A 20,114-nucleotide genomic window follows, 5' to 3' on the forward strand; every position below is an offset into this window, starting at 1 on the left:
ATAAAATAGACATAGTACCTTGGGCTACAGTCAAAATAGCTTGACACTCAGTGCATTACACCAACCTGTTTTGAGGATTAAATAATTTAGATAAAGCACCTACTATAGAATCTGGCACACAGTAAATACTCAGTACACACAAACTACTACCACCATAACTTCAAGCCAACTGTTCTGCCTGCAGACAAGTAGCAGGGGCAGGGAAATTATTCCAGATGATTCTATCTGACCAGATTTTACCTTGACAAGAGTGGTGATCAACCGGAGAAAGGCAACAGTGACCCCATACTCGCCCTGGGGCTGTTCACTATTCATCAGGAGGTTTCCGTACCCTCCAGCACTCATCCCCTCCGCACTGGCGAAAGACAGAGAGGCAGAGGGGAATAATGACGGGGAGATTTCAAGATTGCAAGACACTGTAATCACAAAACATTCTTATCATTGTTATATAGCTTGGGCGTAAAACAGGAAAGCTCCGCAAGGAATTAATCACGTTTGGCAATTTTATACCCAGGATAAACATTCAGAGCATGTTTTATTGATATACAACGCTAAGAGGTTTAAAGTGAAAAATCAAATAAACATCAGGAAAACATGATTGTCTTATAAGCAAGAGAGAGCAAGGAGAGAATGCTCAGGTAGTAAGATGGATCTCTGCGTTAATAACTGGTCTATAGGAGAGCTGGAATATCCACGAAACAAGGAAAAGTACAGAATGATTTCGGCTTAAGAAAGGGAAGCCAAGCCTCTTGATCCGGATAGCCCTGGATTCTCCAGGCTGTAAAGTTAATTCCCATGAACTAAGGTGGCTGCTGCTGAATGAGAAATCTCTCTCTCTGGCTTTACAGACTGCAAGGCCTCAGTGCTGCCTCAGAGAAGAGGAGCCTCTGTGCCCCAAGGCCCAGTGTCTCCGATGCCTCGTCCTTATCCATCCCTCCTATTTCCAGAGGGCTGAAGAGCCAAGGAGCAAATAGGCACAGAGAAGCTTCCTTAAAACTAATGAAGCTAGCCTGGACCTGGTATGTCCGTGGTGCTCACAGGGAACACACTCTGCCCACCCTAAGACCTGGCTCACCTAATCATCTGACTCATGTTGGAGACCTGGTGGGCCATGAATGGTAAAAAGCCTGTGTGACGAAGATCAGTCCAGACCTGAGAAGGAAAAAGAAGAGTCCATGTCCCTGTGTTCTCAAGTACCAAGTGCAATATTTTGGGATTGCTCTGAAGACTCAGTATCATACCTTTGCGGGGTTCCGGGCAGCCAAAACGGTCAAACAATTGACACAAGAAGCAATGACATCCACAGGGGGGGAGATCACTGTTGTTAACCTGGTTGGAGAACACTATACTCAGTAAAATGAGTCATACATCCTGCTCCATCACAAATATTCTCCAGTTCTCTCTTCCCAAGTCCCTCCTCTCAGAAAGGATGTTGAAAGAAAACAGCACTCAGCTGGGAACAGTTATCACACCAGAGCTTCCCACAGACAAACGTGTGTGGACTTGAACCCCACGGGGGTGAGCAAACACTCACCGCTGCAGCAGCATGTAGATGCGGGAGGTGATGGGCAGGAGACAGTCTGCTATCGAAAGATCTGTACTGATGACCTTATGGACCAGATCAATGATGGGTTTGACCCGCTGACAGTGCTGAATCACATCTGAGGGAAAAGGAAGCCTGTGACCTTACGGGAAACAATTCCTTTAAGATCACTGAATAATCTCTGAGACCCAGGGAACAAATAACACTAATCATAACCTGGATGATTCTGAATTTGGTTTTGAAATTCTCTGCCTATCCTCCAAATCCTCTAGGCATGTCCATTTTTCTGCCCTATAACAGTGTCTCCCAAAGCTGCCCTCACCTGCAGTGGAAACAACATGAAGCAGCATTTCAATCTCACAGGTAAAGAGGGTCCAGCTGCTATACGAGTACTCCCAGCGTACCAGGTAAGCCCTATCGTCCAGCATTACTTGGCCCACGGTGCCTTGAGGTATGCGAAGGTTGGTCTGACCCCCTAAGGAAGGAAGAGAAATTAGTCTAATACCTGAGGACACAACAGGAAGAGGTACCTCCTATATCAGACACCAATCTTTAATCACATAGGCTCTCTTCCTAGTATCTAACATTGCTACACATTTTTCCATTAAAAAGAAAAAAGCCTCTTTTCATTTGGGGAAGTGAGTCTTTCCAGGCGCCTAAAAACAGCGGAGTGCACAGAGTGGTATTACATTCACATGACTGTGGGAGACCACCTCATGGCACCGTAGGTCACTGGCTAAGTTGGTGGTGGTGCCAGGGTTAGAAGAGCAAGGCTATTCCTTCTATATTTTGCTCCTTTGAGCACCTGGAAGACACATAAGCTTACAAGTTTTAACTGGTCACTCTTACGTACTGGACTGCCAGCAGGAAAATAAATCGGTACCTTTTCTTACAATTTGGCACTGTGTATTCAAAACTTTTAAATTATTTTTTAAACTGTGGTAAAATATATATATAACATAAAATTTACCGTTTTAACCATTTGAAGTGAATAGTCCAGTGGCATTAAGTACATTCACACTGTTGTGCAACCATCACCACCATTCATCTCCAGAACTTTTTTCATCTTGCAAAACTGAAACTGTCCCCATTAACTGATAATTCCCTATCCCCCCATCCCTCAACCCATCACCCACCATTCTATTTTCTGTCTGAATGAATTTCACTATTAGAAGTATCTCATATGAGTTGAATCATATATTTGCCCTTTTGTGACTGTCTCATTCAGTTTGCATGTCTTCTAGGCTCACCCATGTTACAGCATATGTCAGAATTCCCTTCCTTTTTAAGGCTGAATAATATTCCAGTGTGTGTGTGTGTGTGTGTGTGTGTGTGTACATACACACATATACATATGAATACACACACACAGATACACATTTTGTTTATCCATTTCATATGTTGGTGGACTTAAATTTTTATTGTGTATACCCTATTATCCAACAATCCCAAGGTAGTCTATGTACTAAAAATAAAAGCACCAGTTTATTAAGATTTATGTACCAAATGCAGCATTGTTTTTGGTGGCAAAAACCTGACACAATCTAAATGTCCTTTAGGAGAAAAATAAAAAGTTATGGAACATAAAGAATAATTATGTAAATAGACATAAGACACTGGGGAGTAGGGGAGGCCAGGGGATTGTCAACGGCGGGGGGAAAAAAAGGACACATATGTAATACCCTTTGTAATACTGTAAGCAATAAAAAATAAGTAAATAAATAAATAAATAAAAGATTATGTAGTTACTAAAAAAAAGTCAGATCCATCTGTAATAAGATCAGCTTGCAGAATGAATTTGTAAGTATACAGAAACATGTAAGAGGACATGGTAAACGCTTTTTTTTAAAATATATTTTTTTTATTGATATTTTACAGAGAGGAAGGGAGAGAGATAGAGTTAGAAGCATCGATGAGAGAGAAACATCGATCAGCTGCCTCCTGCACACCTCCTATTGGGTATGTGCCCGCAACCAAGGTACATGCCCTTGACTGGAATCGAACCTTGGACCTTTCAGTCCACAGGCCGACGCTCTATCCACTGAGCCAAACCAGTCATGCCATGGTAAACTCTTAACATTGATTCTCTAATGGAGGAAGTTCTGGAGAGAAACTTTTAAAAATGTATCTCTGCATTTTTTACCTTGTTACAATGAACATGCATTATGATTTTTTTATGCATGATTTTTTTATGCATGATTTTTTTATGCATGATTTTTTAATGCATGTTGCAGTCGAGGTGCATTTCTCTCTCTCTCCCCTCCTCTCCTTTCTCTCTCTAAAAATTAGTAAATTTAAAAAAAAAAAAAAAAAGGAAAGAGAAAGAGGTTACTAAACCAAGGTCTCTTCATCTTACCAAGTGGGTAAAGGAGTTTGGGTGTTTGCCTCCGCCAGAGAGTTCCATCTTCATGGGAGACCACATCATGGGGCTTATGCTTATAAAGCTCATTGTAGAAAGACATTTTATCCAAGAAACTATATACCTGCCAACACGCAGGAAAAAAAACAAACAAACAGCCACACATTTAGCTGGGGCACATGTGAGGGGTTCCACATCTGCCCTTCTGCTCTTCTAGCCAGACTGTATATGTGTAGACTCTCAAACTTCTTACAAGCCCACTATAACTCTCCTGGAACTGCCTCTGCACTCCTTGCCAAATCTTCACCATTCTTTCATCTTCAACTCAAGGTCCTCTCCCCTCCCCCCTCCACAGATAGTTGCCTCACCTGAGCAGTATGGTCTGTACTACTCAAATGACATTTACTAGACATCACCTGGCTTTATTAGCTATTTATTTCTTATTCTACTCTTCTCTTCCAATTGATATTAAGGAACTTTATATTCTGTCTTATTCCTACAGTACCTACTGTAAGGTACTTAATGAAAACATTTTTATTTAATTTTATAGAACTGAGGCACTATCTTAGGTATTTTCATTCAACTTCAGACTAATTCTTGCCATGGCAATGGGATTTCGATGCGGAAAGCAGCAAAGATTCCTAAAAACCATCTCCCACTCTCTTTAGGCATCTAACTGAACAGCCTACCTTTTTGGCAGTAGACTTCCCTGATACGAGGGCCCGTAGCAATTGTAGGAGTGGGGAGAGGAGATGGGGAAACATTCCACATACACTGTCCAGAATGATCCCAAGACCAGAGGTTGGCTCCTATGGTGAAAGGGGAGAAATCACTGACCTTAACATTACCTACAAATTACCCTCTCTCTCTAGTAATTTAAAACTTCCATATTTCCACTAAAAAAGGCTACCGACAATTGACTCGGTTAGGACCTGAAAAGAGACTACTGCCTCCAGTGACCTCTTCCGGCCATCTTCTCTAGAGAAAGACAACATCGTTCACCTTTGCATGACATGTTTCCACTAAAGTGAAAAACACCCAACTATTTGTCAGCATTTAGCCACCATATACATGCAACAGCGCCTCAATGTAAGTATTATTTCTCCCAGAAACACTGTGATTCTGTAAGACTTAAATGGCATATGAGGAAAAAAAGAACAAAATATACAAGGAGACTGGTCAGGCCAAAAAATAAGTACGAATTTATTCATCAGCTGGACCTTGAGGCTTGAGGCTGTTGCCAATGCTAAGACTAAGTACTGGTACCCAGCCTGTGTGGCTCCGTGATTGAGTGTTGACCTATGAACCAGGAGGTCACAGTTTGAGTTCTGGTCAGGGCACATGCCCAGGTTCCAGGATCAATCCCCAGTAAGGGATGTGCAGGCAATCAATGATTTGCTCACATCGATGTTTCTCTCTCTCTCTCTCTCTCTCTCTCTCTCTCTCTCTCAGGCAATCGATGTTTTGCTCACATTGATGTTTCTCTCTCTCCCTCTCTCTCTAAAAATCAATAAAATATCTTTAAAAAAGATTACAGCAATGAGAGCATTTGAGATCTTGTTCCTTGGTGTGTCTTCAGTTTGACTCAAATAAACTCATAATAATTCTCCAAAAAAAGTTACAGCAATACTGGTGCTTGCGACTCCCAATGTGAAAAAAGACTCAGTAGGTAGGACAGACAGCACACTGGTTAACAGTGTAGACTACAGACTTGTCAGACAGAACTCGATCCCGACCCTGGATGTCTAGCTGGTTGGCCTTGGACAAGTCACCTCCCATCCCTGGGCATCACCTTTCCTCATATGCCAAATGGAGATAATACTATCGACTTCATAGGTTTTTTTAAAGATTAAATAAGAAAATGGACATAAATGCTTAGTATAACACTTTTCACAAAGTGCTTAATCAATTCTTTTGTTACAGAGAGTATCATAGCATGACTCCCAGTGGCATACTTACTGTTCCCCAGAATAATTCTGGAAGAGAAGGGTCTGCCAAGACTTCACATGCTGTGTCAATTATATCCTGTTGGGATAAGGGAGAGAAAATGGCTTATTTTCCCTAGGTGAACCAGTCTATCTTTTTTTTTTTTTTACTAAATTCTGTTGAAATAAAAATACCAATGAGCCTGACTGGCATGGCTCAGTGGTTGAACATCAACTATGAACCAGGAGTTTACGGTTCGATTCCTGGTCAGGGCACATGCCCGGGTTGTGGGCTTGATCCCCAGTGGGGGACGTGCAGGAGGCAGCCGATCAATGATTCTCTCTCATCATTGATGTTTCTGTCTCTCTCCCTCTCTGAAATCAATAAAAACATATTTTAGTCCTAGCCAGTTCTGCTCAGTGGATAGATCGTCACCTGTGAACCAAAGGGTCCCAGGTTCAATTCCGGTCAAGGTCACATACCTAGATTGCAGGCTCCTCCCTGGCCTACGCCCTGGTCAGGGCCCCTGCAGGAGGCAACCAATCCATGTGTTTCTCTCAACCCTGACTAGTTTGGATCAGTGGATAGAGAGTCGGCCTGCGGACTGAAGGGACCCGGGTTTGATTCCAGTCAGGGGCATGTACCTTGGCTGCGGGCACATCCCCAGTAGGGGGTGTGCAGGAGGCAGCTGATCAATGTTCTCTCTCCTTGATGTTTCTAACTCTCTATCCCTCTCCCTTCCTCTCTGTAAAAAATCAATAAAATATATATATATTTTTTAAATCAATGTGTTTCTCTCACATTAATATTTCTGTCTTTCCCTCTCTCTTCCATTCTAAAATCAATGGAAAAATATCCTCAGGTCAGGACTTAAATATATATATATATAAAACACACACCAATAATACCTCATTTAGTATGTCAAAAAGAACTCTGGGTTTAAAAAGTAAGATTACAGCCCATCTAGGGTATATATAATATCTGTTGTATGCTTTTAGGCAAATTCTCTGAACTTCAAATTCTTTATCTGTAAAATGGTGACAATATTCTCTGCTTCACAGTATTGTCGTAAGGATTAAATGAGAATGTACAGGGAAGTGAACTGTATATTTTCAAATGCCATGTAAATGTGAGCTATAACTAGGATCAGCTAAACTGTTCTAGAGAACAAGAATAATGCCTTTGAATTTTGTTTGTTTATCCTCACCCAAGGATATTTTTCCCACTGATTTTTAGCAGAGTGGAAGGGATGGAGAGAGAGAGAGAAAGAAGAGAACCATCGATGTCAGAGACACATCAATTTGTTGCCTCCTGCATGCACCACAACCAGGGCGAATATGGAGCCTGCAACAAACGTATGTGCCCTTGACTGGATCAAACCCAGGACCCTTCAGTCTGAGGGTCGATGCTCTAACCCTGAGCCAAACTGGCTAGGGACAGATGGATTGACTGATTGATTGATTGATTGATTGATTGATTATTTATTTATCTATCTATCTATCCTCAGCACCTAGCACAGGGTTTGGCACACACTGGGAATCTAATCAAATCCTACAAAAAAATTTTTTTGCACTGACTGGGTAACTCAGTTTGTTAGAATGTCATCCTGATATGCTAAGGTTGCAGGTTCAATCTCCAGCCAGAGCATATATAAGAATTGACCCATGAATACATAAGCGGAATAAAAATCAATGTCTCTCCCTCCCTCCCCCTTCCTTTTTTTTTTTTAAAATATATTTTATTGATTTTTTACAGAGAGGAAAGGAGAGGGATAGAGAGTTAGAAACATTGATGAGAGAGAAACATCGACCAGCTGCCTCCTGCACACCCCCTATTGGGGATGTGCACCCAACCTAGGTACATGCCCTTGACCGGAATCGAACCTGGGACCCTTCAGTCCGCAGGCCTACGCTCTATCCACTGAGCCAAACCGGTTAGGGCCCCCTTCCTTCTCTTAAAAAAAATCAATAAAATATATTTTTTAAAAATCCAAATACTAGGTATCTTGCAATCCTAGTATGTTAATACCAATCCTCCAGGGGTATAAAAGAATCCAAATGTGACCAGAATTTTGGAAAAGATGCAAACCTTGTTCTAAGCCTCACAGCAGTTCTCAACCTGTGGGTCGCGAACAATGAAAATACATCCTGCATATCAGATATTTACATTACGATTCATAACAGTAGCAAAATTACAGTTATGAAGTAGCAACGAAAATAATTTTATGGTTGGGGGTCACCACAACATGAAGAACTGTATTAAAGGGTCGCGGCATTAGGAAGGTTGAGAACCACTGCCTAGAGCTTTGGAAATTGATTCTTTCAATTAACATCAAATGTTTCTCTCTCCAATGATAAAACACTTTCATCAAATTAATTTCTTTAATTTCCATAACAAGTCCCTAGTTATTAAAAATGAATACAATGACTTCGCCATAAAAACCTACTTCAAGACTCGTTGGAGTAATGGCAGATTCCAGGTGTGGGGCAGGAATCATGTAAGACAATCCTGCAACAGTTGTCAGGCCAGAAAGCAACAGAGCTATTAAAATATGTGAAACAGATCCAGAAGCTAATCTAAAAAAGTTTTTACTGACCAAAGATGGGCCAATCTGAGCATAAGAATAACTCCAATGGATTAATTAAAACAAAGCTAATGTGTTTATCATGAGTTCACACTGATATGTAAAAATTTAAAACCCTCACTGACCACCTTTGGAGAATGCTAGGGAAAAAGGAAATACAGTAAAAGCAGAGTATCAAATAGTTAGAGAGAGCAAAAAAAAATCTTAAGCCGAGGTATAACTGACATACATTACATTAGTTTCAGGTGTACATAATAATTCACTATTTGCATACATTGTGAAACCAATTTCTTTTTTATAACAATGTTCAAAAAAAACCCAAAAAAACAAAAAAAAACACCAATGTTCCAACCACTAAACACACGAGGAAAGACAGAATTGGGGCAGTGCCGTTTTGTAAACCCTAGAGAACTAATGGAACTAGACAATGATGTGGCTCTGGCTACCATAGCAGACCACACAATTCCAGACTAAAAGAAATTTGACAGTTTTATCAACTAATAATGTGTAGACCTTGCTTATTTAGATTCTTTTCCAAACAAACTTATGACAAATTTATGAGATAAGATAATTAGAAATTTGATTCCTGATTTGATATATATAGATATTGTTTTTAGATATAATAATGATTGTGAAGGTTTACTAAAATATTCATGAAATGAAATGATGTCTGAATTTGCTTCAAAATAATCAAGAAGGGCAGGGGCGAAAATGAATATACCAGCTGTGAAGCTGGTGATGGGATCAGGACGGTTCATTATACAATTTTTTCTACTTTAGTATAAGTTTGAAATGTTTCTTTTTTTTTAAAAATACTGCAAAAGAATATTTATTAGCACCCACAGATGTTTAGGACAGATGCACTAGAGTAAAAAAAAATGAGATTACCAAACAGTTTATACATTGTGATTCCATTTCTAGAGAAGAATTATTCTGTTTTTACATATGTAAGCAGAAAATATTTTGAAGGAAACCCAATAAAAAGTTAATAGGTTATCCTGTGTGGTAGGATTACACTTGTTTCTTTTTATCGGCACCTTCTGATTTCTGTATCATTAATATGTATCATGTATATAACACAATGAGTGAAAACAAATAGCAATACACCTGAGATACATGGGTGTGTGTTTTATCAGCTCCAAAGTGACATCTTGGGGATATGATTGCAAAGCTGGGCAGTGCAGACAGCCTCACAAAAGCCAGACACTGACCTGCTGATTGCCCAGTGTGTGTAGCTCCAGCGAGGTCAGCACGAAAGAAAGGAGTCCATAGACACACATGCATGCGGTGCTGGTGGTGCACTGTAATGGCAAAGGAGTCAGTGAATAATCTGAATAACTCAACTCTTTCCCAGATTCAGCATAATCCTATCACATGAATATAGTCCCTGTGAAAAAATGGGAAGGGAAACTGAGGCTTCATAATTTCCCTAATTTAGTCCCAAGATCAGGAAGACAAAGGAAGAGAAAGCAGGAACCAAAAATATTACAAGACCCCAGCCGGTGTGGCTTAGTGGTTGAACATTGATTGACCCATAAACCAAGAGGTTGCTAGTTCCATTCCCGGTCAGGGCACATGCCTGGATTTCGGGCTCAATCCCCAGTAGGGGGTGTGCAGGAGGCAGCCAACTGATGATTCTCTCATCGATGTGTCTCTCTCTCTATCCCTCTCCCTTCCTCTTTCTAAAATCGATAAAAAACATTTCTAAAAAATATTATAAGAAAAAGATCAAAAGAGAATCATTTTCAAAATGATCAAAGTTTCCATGGGGAAGAAAATCACATCTGGTCTACAAAAAGGATAGCTTGTATGTGCTAATATGAACTCTGCAGCTGCCTGAACTGTCACCAAGATAAATCAAACAGTGCCAACAAGTGGGGCCCGTTGGCTGAGGTTTCATTTCAGCATGTCAAAACAAGTTGACTAAACAGTGCCATACAAATTAAGCCTCAACACAAGACTCAAGAGAATTTCTAGTTCATCCTGTTATAACTGAATGAGTAAGCACCCCAAAAAGATTTCTCCTGTCAATATGGCCAAAGCTATCGTCTAGGAGATAAACTATACTGGCAAAAAGTCAGACATAGTGGGTTCAAACTATATCCGCCACTAAGTGGCAATTATTCCTGTGGGCAAATTTTCTCTCCCTGAATATCAATTTCCTAACGCAAAAAAAACCAGAATGCTAATCCATAGTGCAAAAAAGTGATACAAAGATGAAATAAGATAATCTACCAGAAAGTGATGAGCAGTGTCAATAAAGGTCAGTTATAATAATATCATCATTATCTACATCATTACTACAATTATTATTACTATTATCATGATTCATTAATAAGCTTCCGCCCTGCTCTTTGCCCATTCTCAAGTTCAAATACCAATAGCCTGAGTCTCACATCATTTCCCCCACTAGACAGTGAGCGAAGTAGTCGGGTCAAGTACTGAAATACGTTCAGTTGGATGGCTGTGCCACCTATCTTCCGGACAACACTGCTTGTCTCTTCTGGATTCAGGGTGTGGCGAAGGAGAGCCCAGGCCAAAAGCACTGGGGCATGATGTGGAATGTCCCCAAAGGTCAACATCAAACGGTCCATATCCTAATGAAAAAGGAAAACATCTGTGTCAATAAACAGAAAAAATCAGGACCCTCCCACAAGATCTTTCACTACGCATAATTAAAGTCCTCTGTTCATCCACAGAGGGCCCTCTCCCATTCTGGTATTTTACTCTTCCCAAACCCCCAGCCACCTCACCAACAGACCCCTCAAGTACTCTCCCCTTTACCCATACTTTTTTTTCCTTCTGATTTTTAGCAGCCTTAACCTAAGATTATAAAATACATGCTCAAATAGAGACTCTCCAAATTTCCCGATCCTTCTTGAACTTTCTCTGCTTTCTCCTCATTTTCTATCTTTCTAACCATCCCATCTCAAAAGTTCTTCCCCTTTCCTCTTCTTGCACAGGCTCCATATATACCAGTGATGGCGAACCTATGACACGCGTGTCAGAGGTGACACGCAAACTCATTTTTTTGGTTGATTTTTCTTTGTTAAATGGCATTTAAATATATAAAATAAATATCAAAAATGTAAATCTTTGTTTTACTATGGTTGCAAATATCAAAAAATTTCTATATGTGACACGGCACCAGAGTTAAGTTAGGGTTTTTCAAAATGCTGACACGCCGAGCTCAAAAGGTTCGCCATCACTAATATATACAGACCACCTCCCAAAGGTTCTATCCTTGGGTGTCTTTTGTCCTTATATCCTCTCCCTGAGTGACTCTACTCACCCTCACAGATTCCACTATCACCTCTGTGCAGATAATTGACAAATCCAATCAACTTAACAATGCAGAACCTCAAATTCCACAGTAAGAAAAATTTTATGTAAGAGTATAGTTGAGTGGTCAAAAACATACTACTATGAAAGGTCTGAACAAAGGCCAGAGGCTGCTCAAAATTACCTGGCAAATAAGCCCATCCTGGGCAAACTGGTGCAGCTCTCTTCTGTCATCCAAAGCACACTTGAGCAATGACTCAATATCCATGCCTTCCACCAGGATAAGGGCACTGAAGTAGCTAGAAAGGAAAACAGTATCACGGTGTCAGGAATGCTACTCTAACCTCATTGGAAAATAGGTGAAATCTTAAGACACTTCAATATCAAAGGAATTATGATTGAGTTATGTGACATTCTTTCTCACACTAAGTCTTATAAATCCAGTATGTATTTTATTCTTCCAACATATCCCAATTTGACCAGCCACATTTTAAATGCTCAACAGTCATACATGGCTTATGCCTACCAAAGCATAGATCAAGTCCTGGAGGTTTCTGCAGCCACCAATTACATCTGACCTTGATAAACTCTCTGACTACTCAAGTGTGTATCTTTGTCCACAGAGGGAACAGACCTCTAAATGTAAATATATCCATTGCCATAAAATTCAAAGTCCATAAACGGATCTCAAAGAGGCAGGAAACAAATCTGCCTTATTTTTCATGGTCTCAGCGTTTGCACAATGTCTGGCCTGCAATAGATGCTCAACAAATATTTTGTTGAATGGATGAACCTCTTCGATGATGACAGTAAGTAAATAATAGAATGCCATACTTCCTTTGAGAGACCATGTCCTCTCAATCCCAGTCTTTACTCCCTATCTGACCTGGAACATGGTAGCACCCATCTATTTCCCCACCCATTAAGTGAAAAGTACTCCTCTCCTCGCCCATTCACAGAATCACTATAATATCAATGTAACACTGTACAAGTTCTATGACCTCCATTAATTCAGACTTACCCAATCCGATCCACAAAAGGATCCATGGTCTCATCCACCAGGTGCCTGTTGGTCTGCCTACTACCAAATCCTTGCTCTTTAAACAGCTTGGTTAATACCAATAGGTCACTAGGTGCCATCTCAAAGTATGCATAATAAAGGAAGATAATTTCTAGCAGCATGGACTGTTCCCGAAGGCACTGGACAAACCAGCGAGACACCTGACGCTCAGTCTACACAACCAATGAAGAAAAAAATGGGAGAGAAATAAAGTCAGATTTACAAACATATTTAAATTTGCAAAGTTATTTTTACTAGGTAATACATGTATAGTCCCCCTTACCCGTGGGGGATACATTCCAAGACCCTCAGTGGATGCCTGAAACCATGGATGGTATTGAACCCTATATATACTATGTTTTTTCCTTGAGAAATTTATGCTTTTGTTGTTATTGTAAATGGGCCCTTTTCTTCTATTAAATATTTAAAATATCTATTGTGTTTTGGTTGAATTGTTTTAATAAACACATATCATTGTCAAAACAAAAGATTATAACAATAACATTAGTAATCTATAAATGCAGACTGGCTTTAGATCTAGGATAAAATAATCAGACTAGTGTCACACACTAAATAATGATAATAACGAAGACAAATCTTAAGTTTAGAGTTCCATTAATCATTAAGAGAATATTTTAGGTAAGAGAGAAAGTAAATGTTTTATCCATATGACATATTTAAATTTTTCTGAAGACTGATAACTTAGGTTTTAAGTTAACAAATGAATAAATAATTGAACTCGGAGTCTATGAGAAAGAGTATACAATTCTCCTAAGAGTTATAAGAGGGTCCAGTAAACATATACCATGAGGCTTCCATGTGTCTCCCACGTTGGTGCTTCAGTTCTGTAAAGCTCTTCAAACTGCTGTCTGTATTTTGTAACCAGCTCCTTCTCCAATTTATCAACACAGTCTGCATATTCAACCTTTTAAAAAAAATCCAAAACACGGTAACTTATACCTAAAGTAAAAGTTAAATATTCAAATAAATATGAGTGTGAATAATATAAAATTATTTAAAAGAGTTGAATTTTACAAGGTAAAGAGAACCAAGAAGACAAAATGGGCTTACCCTATAGGGATGTCTTTCATCTTGGAAATAAGTGAGAAGGTGTAAGACACAACGAAGAATACACATTCTTTCTTCATAATAATAATCTGCAATCTGGGAAAAATATTCACAATCAGTTACTCACAATTGCATGGGATACTCAATTGTAAATTTACTGATAAAGAGATCACTTAAAGATGTGCATTGAAAAGTTCAATTTATAATCAATCACAGCCCTGGCCAGTGTGGCTCAGTTAGTTGAATGTCATTCCATGCACCAAGAGGTCGCCAGTTCGATTCCTGGTCAGGGTACATGGCCAGGTTGCAGACTCGATCCCCAAGTAGGGGGCATACAGGAGGCAGCCAATCAATCTTTCTTTCTCATTGATTTTTCTCCCTCTCTCTCTCCCTCTCCCTTACTCTCTCTAAAATCAATAAAAACATATTTTTAAAAAATAAAATAAAACCAATCACAGAAATGGAAACAGTATTAGGCCAAAAAGAAAGCAAAAGACCTTCATGAATGGGATACAGGTAAAGTCATGCAAGATAAAAGCAATTACTTAATAATATAAACAAATTTTTCTAGCAGTTAGAGTATTCAAGTAATACACAATACTATAAACTGACAGCCAAATATATGAAAGCAAATATAAAAACCACTGATGTATGTCCCAATTCCTTATAACTAATGTACTTAGTTCTCACTAAATACCAAATAGGAAACTACTTCAGAAATCATGATAAAATTCCATTTTAAAATCACATCCTGGGTGAGAAGGTTGCTTTGGGAGGAAGGGGGAGTTAAAGAAATACAAATTAATCCTGTTGCATTTAGATCTAGAGAAAAAATATCCATTAACCAGTTCTCACCCCCAATGACTGAAGAATCTCCTTTGGAAAAAGAGCTCGGCTGGTTCCAGTGGATTAAAAACCTCTTGTTTCACAAAACAAGTAATAACCTTCCTCATTAGGACCTCAATGTTTACCCAACAAGAGTTAAAAGTCAGCAATGCTCAGGAAAACAAGATCAAGGAACTGGTACCCAATTTTACATAGAAGAACGGAAATGGTGACTACTACTGACCTTCAGGATTAAGGCCTGGCTCTGCCTCTCATCTTGCAGTACCACCTGGAGGAAAAAAGAAAAGCCAGGAAGCCACCTTATTAGCAATACTAAATTCACACAAAAAAAAAGTAAACATGTTCACCTCACCCTTCAATATTATAATTGCCCATTCATTTCTGCATTTTACCCAACTATATATTCAAGTCTGTGCTCAAATCCCTGCCCCCCTCCTCTGGCTTTAGTTTCCTCATATATATAACTAGAGGCCCGGTGCACAAATTCGTGCACAGGCGGAGTCTAGCCCACCCCCATCGGGGCTGTTCAGTCAGGCCAGCTGAGGGGAGAGGCCATGGAAGGTTGGCTGGCCGGCCCCGCCCCCTGGTCAAACTCTGGGTGGAGGGGACAATTTGCATATTAGCTTTTTATTATATAGGATGAGAAACCGGACAGGCTAAATGTTCTAGGTCCATTTCAGCTCTGATATCCTGAGACTCTGATGAACATGTCAGTATTTGACCTCTCCCCACCTTCAAGTTTGAGCACTGACCTCAGCTTAAGCATCTGTTTTTTTAGGCCTTAAAAACAGTCTTTCCTGAAAGTGGCTTTATTTGATTACCTACCTCTGTTGCAAGGAACTGGTACCAAAACCTTAAATTATCTAAAACTAACAAGGAAAAGGATAAAGGCAAGAGAATGGAGCTGAACATAACCACAAACCTTTAGTAAGTCCCGAGTACCTCTGTAATCCTCTTGAAGGTAACACTGGAGTAACTGTACACTCTGTTCTTCGTCAAGACCCTGAAACACAGAGGTCATAAGTGGGGAACAGTCACCTCAGCTCAGAAATCATGTATCGGATGCAAAGCATTCTAAAGATTTGTCCTCTGGAATGAACACAGAACTTGAATAAACAAAAATCCTTTTAAAGATTTCATACAACATAACAATTTTAACTGAAATAGGAGAAAAAAGGAGCAAGTCACAGGCACGTAATTTATGTGACAAATGTACATGCCAGAAACAACTGCGCTCATTCATCAAGCACATTAATACAGCAGCAGACATTCTCAGGGTTTCTAAAATTAAAAGGAAACAGCTACATATTTAAATACAGTCTAGTCCAGTGGTCGGCAAACTCATTAGTCAACAGAGCCAAATATCAACAGTACAACAATTGAAATTTCTTTTGAGAGCCAAATTTTTTAAACTTAAACTATATAGGTAGGTACATTGTTATTAACTTAATTAGGGTACTCCTACGGCTTAGGAAGAGCCACACTCGAGGGGCCAAAGAGCCGAATGTGGCTCACAAGCCGCAGTTTGCCAACCACGGGTCTAGTCAATTTAAAGAACATCACGTGTATGCTGAAGAAAACACTATGATATATAGTATATGGGCCAGGCAACTGGATTTGTGGCTCAATGTCAGAAGAGTTGCAATCTAAATATTTTTAAAACACAGTATTCAATTTAATCTCCAAAACTGAAGTAAACTGAATTTCCACTAATAATCACTAACAATAAAACCATGCACATCCATACTCCAGGTAATAAATTGAGCCAATGCTAACTTTTACTCACCAAAAACTTGCTGATTCGTAAACCCAGTTCCTTCAGTGGTGAAGGTACATCTTTTTTAGCTTTCACTTTTTCAGCTGAATTTGGACTATGAAAAGAACAATAAATCATTTCCTCATTCTCAGTAATCCTCTGGGAGTTAAAATAAAAATACTTCAAGATATTTTTACTACAGACCTATTTTTGCCCTTTAGGTGACTACAAAATACACACACACACACACACACAAGTTCATAGCTACAGACTTTATAACACAGAACTATTTATGCCTAGGTAATAAATACAGTTTAGGTCTGTTACAAATGATAGCTATAACAATATTATTTACAAATGAGAGTTACATTAATTATTTTTTATCCTTACAACTACTCTGAAAGGTAAATATTACTATCCCCATTTTACAAATGGAATTACCAACACTCAGAAAACAACTTACCAAAAATCCCACAGCTAATAAAAAGTTGAGGTGAAATTTAAGACCCGGTGTTAGTATATATACATATATTACCTAGCTCTGTCCACTGAGAAGGCCTAGAAGCTATGACACCCCACCCCATGCCCATTGCAGCAGCAGGCACACCCAGCATCCAGATCTTGGTTTCCAATACCATTCTCTAATAAAAGGTGCCAGGAATCCTTGGTGAAATGGTTGATCTAGAGCTGGGGTGGAGAAAATACTAGGTGAACCTGGAGCATCTTGTAATGCCAGAAAGCAAAGAAAATACTCAGGAAACAAAAGGGAGGGCACAGCCCTGACCAGTTTGGCTCAGTGGACAGAGCGTCGGCCTGCGGACTGAAGGGTCCCAGGTTCGATTTCGGTCAAGGGCATGTACCTTGGTTGCGGGCACATCCCCAGTAGGGGGTGTGCAGGAGGCAGCTGATCGGTGTTTCTCTCTCATCGATGATTCTAACTCTCTATCCCTCTCCCCTCCTCTCTGTAAAAAATCAATAAAATATATTTTTTTAAAAAAAGGAGGGCACATGTCAAAAGGTCACAGAGGCCAACCTAAAAAAACTTCCACTGGCCAAAGCTGGAACAGGTATAAACAAGTATAAACTAAATATACACGAGTTCCTAGTGATATAAATGAATAAACAGACAAACAGACAAATAAGTAAATAGGGGGAAAAGTCCAAATAATATACATAGGTACTACTCCCTTTAGAAGGTGAAGTTTAATTCCACTACACCCCTACCTTGAGAGTGGCTATATTTAGTGACTCGCTTCCAAAAAATAGAGGACGGAGAGAGAAAAAAGTGACTTTACAGAGGAGAAACTTGGCAAATGCTACCTTAGCCAAGGGAGCAAAGTTAACATCACCAGTGATTTCATATGGATAACTCTTTCAATACGTATCCTCTATTATGATGTGGTAAGAATGGTACTTTACCCTTCTGAATTCTTCTCCAAAACCCACAACCCAATCTAATAATAGGAAAAACATCAAACAAATCCAAATTGAGGGCATTTTATAAAATATTTGATCAGTCCTCCTCAAAACTATTCAGATCATGAAAATCAAAAAAAGACTGAGATACGTCAAACTAAGAGCTTAGAAGACATGACAGCTGAATGAAATGTGGTACCCTGCATTGATCCTACAACAGAAAGAAGACATTAAAGAAAAAATTTGGGGGTGTTAAATTCAAATAAAGCCAACAGTTAAAAAAAAAAAATTCTGTTAAACTTCAACTCCCATGCTACCAGAAAGGGAACTTTTGTCTTTAAAAAAAAAGAAACTAATGCCCTAAATGTCTAGTCTGTGAACTAAAGCATGTTGTTGTTGGATTTTTATAGAGACTCTCACATTTCACAGAAAATCCACAACACAAAGGCTAGTATAAAGTTAAACAATAAGCTCTGAAAGAGGCAACATAGAATGATGGTTAAGAACACAGACACTGGAGTAAGACTGCCAGGTTTGAACCCTGGTTCTACCACTTACTAGCTGTGTGACCTTGGGCAAGTTACTTAACCTCTTTGTGCCTCAGTTTCCCCATCTGTAAAATGGAAACAATAATAAAAGTACCTAAATGTGATAATATAGTGATTATCTTTTTTTAAGTTCATATATTTTAGATACATAGTAAAGTATTTACAGATAAAATAACTGTAATGATGTCTGTGAGAGTTACTTCAAAATAATTATGAGGGAAGGGTTAACAGATGAACAACAAAAAAAAAGTTCTTCACTAACCTAAGAGAATGAAGGTGGAAAGTGAAGATGGAATAAAATCAACAGATGTTCAGAAGCAGAAGGGAAGTGGCTTGGGAACTACAATGCATAACACAGTGAGATCTGGACTAGGAATTAAGGTGAAAGAGTCTAGTACTTCCTACAGATATAGTCTTTTCTTCTGTTTTAACTACTTTATTTTATTTTTCCACTTCCAAGTAAAAAAAAACAAAAAAAACTTACATTCACCTCCAAAATAAAAATTGTTCGCTGCTATATTCCAGCATTTGGTGCTGATAGTGCCTCACACAATTCGGACCAAAATATATATTTGAATACTTAATTGAATATTTAATAAACCCTCATCCCCAGACACTACAGTTATATAACTGGATTCAACAATACTGCCTTTTTAGAAGGAATTTCCCTTCCTTTATAAAGACAGGTTTCCACTGGTTTCCTTTAAAGAGACAATTTGGTTTCTACTGGTAACCAAACTGTATTCTCTCTGATCTACCCAACCCAGCAATACCATTCATGAAAATGGTTTCATCTACACCAGCTTCTTCAGGGGAATTACTCTAAGCAGATGCTTATGATAGCCATACCTGGGAGGTTTATAGTATGAAAGTCCTTCTAATAGCCGCTGCCAATGTTTATTCAGTTCTGCCTCAATCTGATTCTGGAAAAGAACAAGGAAACAATACAAATGCAATTTTAATCAGACTTCAGGATCACAGTGATGATTACATATTCCTTTCAGTCTTTTTAATATGCGTTCTTGCCCAGCTGGTGTGGCTCAGTGGTTGAGCACCGACCTATGAACCAGGCGGTCACGGTTAGATTCCCATTCAGGGCACATGCCTGGGTTGCAGGTTCCATCCCCAGTAGGGAGTGTGCAGAAAGCAGCCGACTGATGATTCTCTTTCATCAACAGTGTTTCTGTCTCTCTCTCCCTCTCCCTTCCTCTCTCTGAAATCAATAAAAACACATTAAAAATTTATTTTGAAAATAAAAAAAAGTGTTCTTCCCCACAGTTGAAATCATTTTGAGTGGAGAATTTTATAGCCTTTTCTTTGCTTAACATTCTAACATAATGATTTCACCTTATTATGAAAATCTTGATAAACGTTCTTAAGTGATTGCATATTTTATTAAGTGGCTAGATCATAATTTATTTACCATTCTTCTAATGTTAGATACACTTAAGCTGACTGTAATTCCTTATTAATATAAATAATGCTCTGGTTAAGAGCTATGTGCACAAAACCTTTTCAGGATTTTTTTCTTTTAAAAGATAATTCTTGCCCTAGCCAGTGTGCTCAGTGGTTGGAGCATCAGACTATGCACCAAAGTGCCCTGGGTTCGATTCCCTGTCAAGGGCACGCACCTGGGTTGCAGGTTTGCTCCCTGCCTCTAGTCGGAGTGTGTGCAGGAGGCAACCAGTCGATATGTTTCTCTCACATGAGTGTTTCTCTCTGTGTC

The 20,114-nt window shown here is 39.2% G+C and overlaps 1 protein-coding gene across 4 annotated transcripts in view; it reads right to left on the reverse strand.

The window, feature by feature from the left end:
* NUP188 (nucleoporin 188) overlaps positions 1-20,114 on the reverse strand; it is a 48,455-nt gene that overhangs the window by 23,762 nt on the left and 4,579 nt on the right. For 3 of the 4 annotated variants that reach the window (XM_036329408.1, XM_036329406.1, XM_036329407.1), the window contains exons 3-20: positions 19,238-19,311; positions 16,455-16,539; positions 15,591-15,671; positions 14,892-14,936; positions 13,826-13,918; positions 13,560-13,679; positions 12,716-12,927; positions 11,879-11,993; positions 10,809-11,009; positions 9,624-9,713; positions 5,862-5,927; positions 4,592-4,711; positions 3,900-4,026; positions 1,866-2,018; positions 1,535-1,661; positions 1,242-1,329; positions 1,076-1,152; positions 241-355 (exon numbers count right to left, since the gene is read on the reverse strand). In XM_036329408.1, the coding sequence (XP_036185301.1) occupies positions 241-355; positions 1,076-1,152; positions 1,242-1,329; positions 1,535-1,661; positions 1,866-2,018; positions 3,900-4,026; positions 4,592-4,711; positions 5,862-5,927; positions 9,624-9,713; positions 10,809-11,009; positions 11,879-11,993; positions 12,716-12,927; positions 13,560-13,679; positions 13,826-13,918; positions 14,892-14,936; positions 15,591-15,671; positions 16,455-16,539; positions 19,238-19,311 (1,989 nt within the window). Of the gene's footprint in view, positions 1-240; positions 356-1,075; positions 1,153-1,241; positions 1,330-1,534; positions 1,662-1,865; positions 2,019-3,899; positions 4,027-4,591; positions 4,712-5,861; positions 5,928-9,623; positions 9,714-10,808; positions 11,010-11,878; positions 11,994-12,715; positions 12,928-13,559; positions 13,680-13,825; positions 13,919-14,891; positions 14,937-15,590; positions 15,672-16,454; positions 16,540-18,398; positions 18,454-19,237; positions 19,312-20,114 lie in introns of all 4 variants that reach the window. The other variant, XM_036329409.1, reaches the window with a different exon arrangement.

The sequence above is a fragment of the Myotis myotis genome, unplaced genomic scaffold (genome assembly GCF_014108235.1).
Source record: "Myotis myotis isolate mMyoMyo1 unplaced genomic scaffold, mMyoMyo1.p scaffold_m19_p_12, whole genome shotgun sequence".
NCBI lineage: Eukaryota > Metazoa > Chordata > Mammalia > Chiroptera > Vespertilionidae > Myotis > Myotis myotis.